This window comes from Micromys minutus (assembly GCF_963924665.1).
Source record: "Micromys minutus genome assembly, chromosome: 2".
NCBI lineage: Eukaryota > Metazoa > Chordata > Mammalia > Rodentia > Muridae > Micromys > Micromys minutus.
In genome coordinates, this window is record NC_137971.1 from 26111987 (window position 1) to 26125348 (window position 13362).

The 13362-nt window shown below is 41.4% G+C and overlaps 1 protein-coding gene across 2 annotated transcripts in view; it reads left to right on the forward strand.

Annotated features, from left to right (window-relative positions):
- Positions 1 to 13362, forward strand: part of LIPA (lipase A, lysosomal acid type) — a 30688-nt gene that overhangs the window by 2234 nt on the left and 15092 nt on the right. For both annotated transcript variants that reach the window (XM_080912121.1, XM_080912122.1), the window contains exons 2-4: positions 151 to 403; positions 1519 to 1636; positions 12976 to 13174. In XM_080912121.1, the coding sequence (XP_080768247.1) occupies positions 299 to 403; positions 1519 to 1636; positions 12976 to 13174 (422 nt within the window). In that variant the 5' untranslated portion in view covers positions 151 to 298. The remainder of the gene's footprint in view (positions 1 to 150; positions 404 to 1518; positions 1637 to 12975; positions 13175 to 13362) is intronic.

Genomic DNA, 13362 nt, shown 5'->3' on the forward strand with positions numbered 1-13362 from the left:
GGGCTCTTCCTTTTTCTCCTCCCAGGTTCCTCCACGTCTGCTTCTCTAGAAATTGTTTCACTATGTGAGCATGGGGCTGCGTGTATAACTGGGGGTGGGGTCGTCCTGAAGGCTTTGTAGTGAAAACCAATTGATGTTTTCTCCTGTCAGAGACTGCTGGAGTCGTTTGGTTCCTATCTGTCTTCCCTGTGGGATTTTATTTATCCCAAACTTGGTTCAAGACTTTTAAAGAAGGCCCTGATCTAGCGAGGCATGCTTGTGTGGTAAAATTCAGCTGGCTACATTAAACGGAAAGAAGATGCAATTGCTGGGCCTGGAGATCTGTTTCATCCTTGGGATCCTGCTTACTGGGGGCCCCAAGGGGACCATATCAGCTGTGGACCCTGAAGCAAACATGAATGTGGTGAGTTTCTAAAGGTCAAGTGCTTTCGAAATACAGTGATGACAAGTGTTTTCTTAACCAGAGCTATGACGTCATAACCCTAAGCTCTTTACAGCTCCTTACGCTTTTCACTTTTCCTGAGTTGTGGACCCCATTTGGTACACTATTTCCCCTAGGTACTGCTTCCATATCTGGAACCACAGGCTGCTGAACAAGATACACAGCCTACGCTAAATAATGTTTTCTTTATGTGATTTTATTTTTAAATCAATGAAAACACACTTTAAAACTGATCAAACTGTGTAAGCCATTCCCAAGCATGCCTTTGTGAGTGCTGAACCTGATTAACAATCAAGCGATAAAGAATATCCAGGAAACACAACTCAGTACACTTATGAAAACACAAAAAAATCTAAGCAAAAAAAAAAAAAAAAAATCAAAATAAAATAAAGCAAGCAAACAAAACAACCCCCCAACCCACCTGAATTCATTAAAGCATTTAAAAAATTATGAATCTTAAGTAAACAGTGAAATCTGTATAAAAGCACATGTAGGAATATGATAGAAAGAAAAATAGAGACTATTAAGGAAACATCAGCTTTAAAATAGATGGACTGACCCAGCGGAAGAAATGGGTAAATGCAGAGACCAGGCTTTATGGCAGAGAGGATAACGAACACTTTGATCTTGCAAGTAGCTGGTGGATGCGTTCCCACCAGGCCCTCAGCCACACCTGCCCCATGACTCTGTCCTGGTGGAGAGGTAAATTCAATGGCAGTTTCCCCCTTTTCAGATTTTCTTCAACCATTTTCCTGTCCTTCAACTGGCATTTGTTTAGCCCTATTGCCTAGCTCAGGAACTTTAGAACATGAAACATGTTAGCTGACATATTGAGAAAAGACGCCTTTATCTGTGCCTGTTTAGCACGATGGAAAACAAGAGCCCAAGTTTGATACAGGGCCCATGAGTATAAACGACTGGGTTTGAGATGGGATCTTGGTTACTAGATCAAACAGTCAAAAAAAAAAAAAAAAAAAAAAGAAAAGAAAAAAAAATCATCACATTTGTTTTCTACTTTGCTTGGTATTTTTGGAGATGGAATAATTAGATCCCACCATTGTCCTTTCTCTTCACAGACTGAGATGATCATGTATTGGGGATATGCTTGTGAAGAACACTCAGTCCAGACAGAAGATGGCTATATTCTGAGTATTCACAGAATCCCTCATGGGCGGAAGAACAATTTTGACAAAGGTATGGGTGCTTTCTGTGGCAAGGTGTGCTTTTGGAAGTCACTACATTGTCTGAGTTGGTGACTGAATCCAGACTTCACTTGACAGGGTTACCACAGGATCCTGGGGGCCAAAGTACCAGCCAAGCTATGGTTACCACTTTAAAGCAAGTCTGTCTTGACTAATTTCACCTTTCCAGTGGGATATAAGGTCAAATTCCACTTAGAGTGTAAAAATGTCTCTTTACTTTGTTCCTGAAGGAAGAGTTTTATCTAATGTCCTTTGTGAGCATTAAACAATTGGCTTTTGCAATTTAAAAATGATCAACAACAAAAACAAAATCTAGAAATTAGAAGGATAAACAGTAAATACTTCTTTTTCAGTCTCTCTTTCCAGTTTTTAAAATGTGTTCTTGTTACATATTATCTTCATTTAAAACCTTTGTATCTTCCAAATGCTCATTAGAAACAAATATGGATTATTTTTCTGTTGCCACATTTTAAATTTGAAAGGTGCCATAAAGGACATAGTGTATTATTTTTTGAATTATTTATTTGCTATTACCAAACTCGCAAAAGGTGGGTTTATTTACTGTCACAGAGATCTTTCCAGTAATTCTTAGAGTGCTTCTCTGAAGATACGTAGTATCCCATTGTACATTGTGTCATGGTTTGTTTAACAAGTGTCTGTTAATGAACTTTTTTGCTAATCTGAATTTTCAACTAAAAAACATTACTGCTCAAACAAGTCAACAACAGCAAAAACATACCTATATTGTGCAAGTTAATAAATAGTATCTAGAAATACTTACATTATTATTAATAATAAATAATATATAGTAATTTAGAAAATGCTCTCTGTGTGTGTATTGATACTGAATCACTAGGTGTATATAAGAATTCTTGTAAATTTGCTTTAAAAATTTGTACCTGGGTATATAGCTTTATTTATTTATATATATATATATATACATATATATGTATAAATACTTATATATTTGACTAACTTATAACTCAAGCAGAACTGTGGTCCTGATGTGGGTGATAGAATTTCTAGACAAACATTATTACACACTTAACAGGTACATATCCTTGACAGGATAATAGGTTTGCCTTTAGCCATCTCTTAAGGTGTAGCCTACTGTTTTTCTGAAAAAATGAGGTCTGGGCTAAGGTAATTGGCTAGCTCTCTTCTCTGTTAGGGTTGTCACCGGGCAGAAGAGTGTTCCTTACCTCACAAGCTTCTCAAGTGATTATTCAGAGTGAACTACAAATCTTGGGTGAATATGAGCTTTGTATAAACATCTGCCTTATGATTTTCTTTATGCTGTGTGAGATGCTGGATTTTTATCGCCCCCGTCGCAGACACTAAGTAAATAATGCTTAGGAGGCTATGGCAGAGTTCTTATCCAAATTCACTTGAGATTCTTAGTGTTAATAGCTCTATACTATCATTTTCCCTTGTGAATCTTTTACAAAGGATTTAACTGATGGCTTGCATTGATCTGTCTTTTTCTGCTCTCAAACAAATAAAGTATATATTTTATGCAAGGTCGAGCATATGATCTTAGTTTCCTTTCCCCCTTTTTTTCAAAAATAAAAATAAACAAAAAACCATAAAATATCAGGTTTTAGATTCTATCTGAAGACAAATGAGTATAGATATTATTTTCTATAAAGTTCTTAGTTAAGTAGTAATTACTGCTAAAAGCCATTTTTTTTTAAAAAGTCCCAAGTAAAACCATGCTGGGAGGATGTACTACATCTGCCCTCAGGCTTCTGTCTCCACCCAGCAGTTAAAGCACACAGGGTTCCTTCTTGTCTTGTACACACACATCACACTGTGGAGGTGTTTCTTGTGAAGGGAGGCAAAGGCACCCCTTCAAAGAGACAGCAATCCCTGGAGACAGAAGGTGGTCCTATTGGAGGCTGGGGAGGTAGATGCCCTTATCTTCAAAGTTGGAAACAAAGCCAGGGAGTGTTTTGAGTTAAATCTGTGTTTAGTTTGGATCCTAGTCTTCCATTCTGAGGAGCCCCCACCCTCCCTTGGGGAGGTCGGTGGTCTATGTGTTTACAGGGAAGCCTCAGAGGGGGCTTTTCAAGGAATTCTGTGACTCAGTTTTCTATTGTTCGCTCTCCTTGCCCAAGCCTGAGTGCTGGCCACAGCTCCTTATTTAGCCTGTTCAGGAGCACTGTGGTTAATCAGTGCTATTCATCTGCCTTGCTGAAAACCAAAAAAGCCAAAGAGAATACACAGAACCCAAAATGGCACCAGTCTTGTGAATCCCACTTCCCTTCTGGCTGCCTATTAATAGCTCATCACCCTTCCAGTGACCTAGACTAGAAATTGCTAAATCATTTCCCTTCTGTTTGGCAGTACTGGGGGGGGGGGGGTTGAAACCAGGTCCTAGTGCACGCTTAGGGAAGCACTGCGGCCAAGCTGCACCCACCGCCCTGATTCTCTCTAGGCCATTCACAAACCAACACTCATTAACAACGTTCCCTGCTCTGATCACCACACTTCTTCCCCTTATGACCTTCAGGCCATTTATCTAAGCACTGGAGACGGCACAGAAGCTGAAGGAATCTTGAGTGAATCATTCTCTCTCTCTCCCTCTCTCACTCTCTCTCTCTCTCTCTGTCTCTCTCTCTATCTCTCTGTGTGTGTGTGTGTGTGTGTGTCCCCATATACCAGAGAAAACAAATCTCAAAGCAAGTCTATGGAAACTTAGTATTGTTTTGTGAAATGAATGCTTTTAACATATAGAAAGCAATGCCCTCTAGCCTTATTCTTTATAAGTAATAATGGGATACATTAAAATGTCACTTATTCACTGGGGTGACATTCTTGGGAGACAATAGGTTATAGAGAAATGGTGACAGCATGGCTAGCTTCACATGGATGTCAAAGGTTTGTGTGAACAAAGGGTAGAGCCAGGCGTCTACGCTGCCTATGCCCTCCTGAAAGTTCTGCTGCCTGCTGTTCCAACTTCTTTGCCTCGTTTTGCAGAGAACATTGCTTACATCTCAGTGATCCTGGGGTTTTGTCTTTATGGATCCAATGGATGTAGATACATACATTCCTTAATAGTGTGTCCTGGCTGTGTGTGTATATTTCACCCCATCTAGAGGAGCAGATGGGTACTTGTAGCTGTTCGAGACCATGCTTGCAATTTTCCATTTAAACTACATTGGAGGGGGGGATACCCTTTGTATGCCAGGGGAGATATTAGGTATTCTCTTGTCATTCTCCATCCTATTCCTTTGAGACAAGGTCTCTCACTGTGCTTGGAGCCTGTCTGGTATTCAGCAAGCCCTGTCTCTGTCTCACACCGTTAGGTTTTTGTTGTTGTTGTTTTGTTTTTTTTTAAAATGTGGATGGTGGTGGGATTTGAACTCAAGTCTTCATACTTACAGAGAAATTGTTCTTTCCCCACTGAGCCATCTTCTTACTTTTAAGCAATCATTCCTGTAAGGAAAAGATGACAGGGCACCAATGAAGGGAAAAGTCACTGAAAGGAAAAGTCACGGGGCACCAATGTTGTAAAAAATTGATGTCCCGGGTTTCGGCACCAATGTTAGGGGAATATATGAAGAGAGTGGGGGGCATATGGCCCATGGAGGTGCGGCGAGACCTGAGGGCAAGGGAGATGCCTCTGGGGGGCCCATGTTGGGAATCCATTCCCTCTGAGGGACCAGCTACACAACGGTATAGTACAGAACAGAGTTTATTCAGGTCATAAGAGAGTTAAGAGGGTGGTAGAGGCAGAGAGAGAGAGAGAGAGAGAGAGAGAAAGAGAGAGAGAGAGAGAGAGAGAGAGAGAGAGAGAGAGAGAGAGAGAGAGAGAAGAGGAGTAGAGGCCAGCCATGAGCACGTGGAGGGAGAGGGGGGAAGGGAAGGGAAGAGGAGGGGTAGGGTGGGAGAGCAAGGCTGCAAGAGCACAAGAGCAAGAGAGAGGAGGGGACAAGCAGCTCCTTTTATAGTGTCAGGTCACTGGGGCGGAGCATACCAGGCCACTGCTGGGTAATTGAGAGGTGGGGGTATACCTGGCTGTTGCTAGGTAACTGAGGGGTGGGGTTTATAGAATCCTAACAATTTCCACCACATGTTGAAAACTACAACTGTATTTGCTAAGTGCTTAAGGGAACTGAAACACAGAAATGAACCATTTATAGAGAAGTGGTTTTATTTTTATCTGCTCAGCCTTAATCATGAGTCTTAATAGTACAAGGCTCTCACTTCCTGCTTGGACGAAGGATTTGAAGAGCTTGGACCTTTATAACATACTTCTGGCAGATTTCTAGGTATCTAGATCTTCGTGTTTGAGATCAATACAGTCATTTCCTGCTTGAGATGGCCAAGGCAAAGGGCATTTGGACTGCAGAGGTAGTATTCCTTGAATTCAGAACATGGTCTTATTATATAATGAGTATTGAGCAAGCTGATCCCATGATAACCATAATATAGACTTGATTTAGCTAAAACAAGGAAATAATACTTGTGCCAGTATTAAAAGGAAAATACAAGGCAGATTGACTTATGAATTGCCTAACTGGGAAATTGGCCAGTTACCCTTGCCTAACTGAGAAATCAGATACCTCATTTGTATCTGAAAAGTTCTGCATCTCATGGGCCTGGCAGGTGAGATCACATTCTGTGAAGACCGGAAACAACTGGAAACATATGCAAGAGGAAGCAGAACTTCTTCCCAAGCATGGCCTAGGTGCAGGCTTTCCAAGGCTTGCCAGCTGAGTGATTTGAGTCATGGGTGAAAGTTCTCAACATGCCATGTGAGTTGTCTCCCAAAGAAAAGACTCCAGGCTGTTGTTTTAATTTTGTTAGGTCTTTCTTTCTGTAGCGAAACCCTGCTTTTGAAAGAAACCATTTGTGAGTTCCTGGCTTTGTTCATTTAATAGGTGTAGCTTTAGTGGGGGTATGCAGTCTGACATGTAATTAATTCCCTTACTAGAGGCACTGAGCACATGCCAGGGTTTTCTGGGATTCTGATGGTGCATTGAGTAGGGGATTGCATTTCGGTCTCTTAAACTCAGCAACATAAGTCGAGCTGGCTGTACCGTCTGTTTGTCCAACTCTGGTTGAGGTTGGAGCAAAGGAGAAATGTAACATTGGCACATACACTGCTCCTCTGCCTGCCCCTTCCCTCCCTTCATACCCTCTCCTTAAGTGGAAAATTGCAAGCATAGAATCCAAAAGGCATAAGTACAAATGTCTGCTGCTCTGGATAGGGTTGAAACGTGGAGCCAGGACAGAACATTAAGGAATGTGTGTATCTCCACCCATTATATCTATAAAGACTGTTGCACTTAGAACACACTAGGTGCCTGGAGGTATATCTTCTGAACTCTCTGTGTGTTTGGTTTACAGCGGTTAAGTCAACAACAACTCAGATGACTGATAACCAGTGTAATTACTGCCTTCCCCACAGGACCAAGTGAAGCTGGAATCCCTTGGAGGCCCAAGTCTTTTTGGCTTTATTTGCTTTGAGGTTAATTGTGTTGTCGACTCATTTGCTTTGAAAATGCTGCACCTCAAGGACTTGGCTGGTCCCCAAGTACTTCATAGCCCTCTTAGGACCGAGCAAAGATTCCAAAATGTCCCTCATTCTGTTCTAAGTCACATTTGGGTCAAGGCCTCCCTATCTTCCAGGATCAGAGACAGCCAGGGGCAAATTCTGTGGTCTTACTATGGAGGGTATAGCTAGATGCTAACAATTAGTGTGACAGTACCAAAAGCTTGAGTTGGATGGTAGCAGTTTATTTACACATTCTGGGTTTGTTTCTTCATCTTTTACATGAGAAGATGGTACCTACCCCATCCTTGCTGTAAGGACCTTGAGGCAACTTACCCTGCACAGTAAGGCACCTTACCCTGTGTTTACCCTGTGTGTATCCTGTGCCAGATTCAACTTCAGTTGCTATGGTAACAGTCACCAGGGGTGTGGAGAGAAGCACTCTGCTAGCGATGGGACCAGGTGATGCGTGGTCATATGCTCGCTCCTGCAGTACACGTCATCCCCTTTCCTACAGGTAGACTTTGAAGTGAGAATGTCACGGCCTGGACTCTGACAAAGGCCACATGACTTTCCGACTGATTTCTGTAAATATGCGGAGTGTCCCCACAGCATGAATCATCAGGTGAATCATTAGGACTCTGATTAGTCTGTTGACAAGGTTATGGGGGTTAACTAGTTTTCCCATGACAAAATGGCCAGGGCGACATAAAGACAAGGCTCCTACACTTTATGTTTATGTTTCCACCCATTCAGCCCTTTTTGTTAGCCACTGGGTTTGCAGTGTTGTCCCTGATAAAGGCAGAAAACTCTATGAAAACTTACATATTGAATTCTGTTGCATAGTCTCCTGGGATCTATTCTTTGGACCTAAGCCCCTCCACTCTGTTTCTCCTTCCAGATAGACTGTGCCTCACTTCTCCCTTTGGCATGTGCCTTTTTACCTTCCTACATACTGACATGTTATGAAGATAAATAATTCTCAAGGGATCCAGGCTCCCCAGCCTTGGACTTCTGAGCCTTAAATTTGGAAGTTTAAAATCTTTTGTGTGTGTGTGTGTTTAAAATAGCCATTTTTGGTTTCTCTCTCTCTCTCTCTCTCTCTCTCTCTCTCTCTCTCTCTCTCTCTCTCTCTGTGTGTGTGTGTGTATGTATGTGTGTGTGTGTGTACTTGTATACAATAGAGAGGCACTAAGATCAGTAGTATTTGAAATCAATAGCATTTAAGGAAACTCTTCAATCTAGACTTAGACTATAAAATTCACTCAGAGGCCATCATTTTGGATAACTGAAGCCCAATGACAGGCTTTGCTACCAACCACAATCCACTCTTACTAATTCTTGAGGAGAGCCTTAGGATCACCCTTGGATGCTTGTTGGGAGAATTTATCTGTCTTGTGGCTTTCTCTGGGCATTTTAGGCAGCTCATCCTCCCCATGCCAAGCTTGAAAAATCAATAGCAGGCTGTAACTCCTTTTAAGTGGGTTTGAATATACTTTTGGTGGGCTGATTTAGAATAGCCAAGACAGCTTCAAACACAAGACCTTCCAGGCCAGGCTCTGTGTATAAAGTTCCTCATTCTCCAGGTCAAGGCCAGAACCAGAAACATTTCTGTTTCACAATCACTCTGTGTTATTTCAGTACACAGCTTGTTTTGACATAGGCCTCTTTACTTTCTGGGAACTGGCTGGAAACAGACATAATATTTGTGTGTATGCCTCATCTCTACCTCAGCTTTAAATAATTGTGATTTTTTTTTTAAATAATTCACTGGTGAAAACCAAGAGCTTTGAAATGAGGTAGACTTGGGTCTCAGCGTTGGCACACCGCTGGCTGAATGGTCTATGGCCAGTTGCTTTCTCTACATGTCGGTCACGGTTAGGTCTCAAATCCAGGACAAATATTCCTGAGGTGCATATTTAATATATCAAAGTGGACCTGGCTGCCGGGTTCACCCTGTATTCTCAAGTCCCTACCTGTTACTGAATATGGCTGTATACTCCACACCTGCCCCTAAACTTCCCCAGCCCAGCGGCTGGGCTATCTTTCCCTAGCTGCCCTTCCCTATATAATCTAGCAATTTGGATTACCTGGTCCATTTTGGTCTACCCTTTCCCTTCCTGTCTTCTTGGTCTGGGTCTCCCATTTCCCCTCCTTCCTCCCCTCACATGGCCATATTCACTCTGGACTCTCCCAGGTGTGTCTGCCAATGGCTATGAGTTCCCTTTTACCTACAGTAAACTTTCTCCTCCACCACACTGGGACAAGTCCTGTCCTTTCCTTTATTTATTTTTTTATTCAATCACCTTATCTTTAACATGGATATGTAACTTTAAGCCATACATGACTTAAAGCCTGGGACATAATTGGTAGCCGTTTTGAACAATATTAGCACTTGTGCCAAGCAATGAAGACTCTAGAAGTTGGCTTGGGTTATTATGTGGTTAGAGTTCATTCAGGAAGCACATAGGCCAAAGCCTAATCAGGCTTTGAGTGATTGTATCAAGCCTTGGACGTTGAGTTTGTCCAGAGCAGAGGGTCCTACTTTGTTGGTTGATGAGCTCCTGTGAACTTGGTAAGCTATATGACCCATTTCATGGAGATATAAACTGAGGGGCAACTTTAGCTTTGTACTACATAGCATGGAACCATGGGATGGATATATATATACTATACACAAGGTCCATCTTTCCATTTTGTTTAGAATCTGATATAGCAGGATGCAAATCCTTTTGTGGGCGATGCAGGCTTTTCCCACACTAGCAAGGAGCTTAAGATGTCAGGTTGAGGAGGACCTCACAATTCCTGGGTCAGGCAAAGAAGTCTGCCATTCCAAACCACTTTCCAAGGCAGAGCCATTGTGAGGGTGTCTTAAGCTTCCCAAGGGACTGCAAAGCCCCTGGTAGTCTAAGATCCCTGGCCCTGGCCACCAGTTATGAAGTAGAATCAAATCCTTTGAGACCTTATGACTGGTGAAAACTGAGTTGTGTGTCATGCTGACAGCGCTCAACTTTGGCCTCCTTCCTCCTTGCCCCTCCATTTGATGACTTCCCTAGACTTCAGCTGCTTCCCCATGACTTCTTGGAGGGAAGTAGCTTCCCATGCAGACTCGTGTCTTGAGAGGTAGGAAGAATTTCCCACACACCAAGTCGTCTTCCTCTTATGAACCACGGTCATTGTCAGGCCTACCGTCAGCTGAGATTCACCTCTCACTGGGCAGGCAGCATTGCAGTGAACAGCCAGGAGGCTGCTGTTGAGGTGACCAGGGTGAAATCATTTTGCTTGTCCTTAGCTAGAAAAATGATACTTCAGGGTTTTTCTTTTTCTTTCTTTCTTTCTTTTTTTTTCTTTTTTCTTTTCTTTTTCTTTTTTATTTTTTTGTTGCTGCTGCTGTTTATTTCTGTTGTTGTCATTGATGATGTATTTACACTGCCTCCCAAAGGCAGGGATTTTAGCAATTATTTACACTGAGTTTATAATGTCAAACATTTAATGATTAGCTTTCATTTTTCCCCGAGAAGAACTAAAATCTCCATTGAAGGCAGAAATGGCACACCTGACACAGTGCTCTGAAGGTAGAACTTTCAAGGCAAGTTGGGTCTTGCTGATGTCGTCTTAAAATACTGCTGACAAGCAAAGAAGCAAACACAGTGGACCCACTTTTCCATCTTTCTCCAAGGTGGTAGTTCTGTTGCTTTTCTTCCCTGCTCTATCCCCAGCACTGAGAATGACCTGTCACATTGTCATTGCTGAATGAGGGTTTGGGTGGTCTCGAGCCTGTAAGCCTCTGGAGTGTAGGATGCTTTCCCTTGGGGGTGGGGTAGACTGAGGTAGATTGTACATCCATTTCTTTGTGGGTTTTTTTTTTTTTTAGTTTAACTGTTTTTATACATTTAGAATTTATGTGTGTTTTATTTTCTACTTGTCAGTATTTTTTTTAATAGTTTTTGAGGATTTTGCATATCAGCCCCTCTGTCTGATGTGAGGTTGGTGAAGATCTGAAGATCTTTTCCCATTCTTTAGGATGCCATTTTGTCTTGTTGAAGCTGTTCAGTTTCATTAATTGTTGTTCTCAGTACCTGAGCTATTGGTGTTCTGTTCAGAAAGTTGTCTTTTATGCCAGTGTATTCAAGGCTACCGTCACTTTCCTTTCTGTCACATTTAGTATATCTGTATCTGTTTGTTTATTTATTTATTGTTGTTGTTGTTATTGTTGAGGTCTTTAATCCACTTGGACTTGAGTTTTGTGTGGAGGGATAGATATGGTCTATCTGTATCCTTCTACATGCGAACATTCAGTTAGACCATTTCTTAAAGATGCTTTCTTTTCTCCATTGTATAGTTTGGCTTCTTTGTCAAAGTTCAAATGTCCATAGGTGTGTTAGTTTACTTCTGGGTCTTAAATTTAATTCCATTGATTAACCCATCTGTTTTTATGTCAGCACTATGTAGTTTTCATTACTCTTTCTATGTTTCATAGCTCCAGATCATGGGTGATAACTCCAGAAGTTCTTTTATAGTACAGGATTGTTTTATGTATGCTGTGTTGTTTTTCTATATGAAGTTGTATTGTTCTTTCAAGGTCTGGAATGTTGTATCGGAATGTTGATGGGGATTGTGTTGAATCTTTTGATTGCTTTTGGTAAGATGGTCATTTTTTGTTGTTAATCTTATACCAATCCATGATCATGGGAGATCTTTCTATCTTCTGATATCTTCCACAATATTTTCTCCAAAGATTTGATTATATTAAAATTTTTGTTTTTTTTTTTTTTTATGTGTGTGAGTACACTGTTGCTGTCTTCAGAGACACCAGAAGGACATTGGATCACAGTACATACAGATGGTTGTGAGCCACCGTGTGGTTGCTAAAACTTAAGAGGTGTCAGTGCCCTTAACCACTGAACCATCTCTCCAGCCAAAGATTTGAAGTTCTTTCCATACAGGTCTTTCACTTGCTTGGTTAGAGTCACAGGAAGGAATTTTATATTGTTTGTGGCTATTGTGAAGGGTGTTGTCTCCTTAATTTCTTTCTCAGCCTGTCTATCATTCATATGTGGGAGTGCTACTGGTTTTTTATTGGACTTTGCTTTTTATAACAAATCTAGAGTCACATCACAATCGAGCAGATGCAGGGTTAAGTAACCAAGTTCTCCAAATTTTGACAGTTATAAGTAAATCTACTATAAACATCAACGTGTGTGTGTGTGTGTGTGTGTGTGTGTGTGTGTGTGTGTATTTCTTATGTTCCTGTACATGCTTAGCCTTATGTTTTATGAACTCCCTCAGTTGTACACATTTACAAGTCACTGTCACAGATTGTCCATTCTTAGCTCTGCTCATATGTTAGAAATGACGATCAAATCCATGCTAAGCATTCTTGTGTGTTTTGTCATTTGTAAAGATGAAGTCCCATCGCCTTACATTGTGCCCAGCCGTTCATGTTATCTCTGTTTAGGGGTCAGCCATTGTTGCAGGTGCACAGAGCCATCTCACTATTGTGCCCTTTAAGTTATTCTTGTTTGAAATCATTGTTATCAAATTATATACATACTTTAAAATTTCCCCCAAATCTGTTACCTTCTTAAGTCAATGTTTTGTTCCCAGGCGTGCAAAACAGAAGAAAAAAAGTGAACTTTTGCTGCTTCCTTGTTAACACCATTTAAAGAAAACAGCCCTCAGCTTTTACAGGGACACATTCTTGGCTCCATATGTGAATTTGCTTCCGCCTCTCTAATAACTTTGGTCCTCTTAACAGCTGGCTGTTTAGCAAAACATCTTGTTTGCTGAGAAGCTTTGAGCTAACAGCTTCTAAACATCAATGTTTTTAGGTCCCAAACCAGTTGTGTATCTTCAGCATGGCTTGCTGGCAGATTCTAGTAACTGGGTCACGAACATTGACAACAGCAGCCTGGGCTTCATCCTGGCGGACGCTGGCTTTGACGTGTGGATGGGAAACAGCCGAGGAAACACCTGGTCTCGGAAGCACAAGACCCTCTCCATAGACCAAGATGAGTTCTGGGCCTTCAGGTATATCATGGTTTATTATGACTTGCGTCTGTATCTTTAGGCAGACAGGTGGAAATTTAGGCAGGTTCAAGAGGAACCCTTGGTTGTATGTTGTATGAAAAGGGAGCTGATATCTTTTGAAAAGTTGTGAAGCTTGTCAGGGATTTACGTGATTTACAATCATGAAGGTAAATTAAATAAGTGATTGC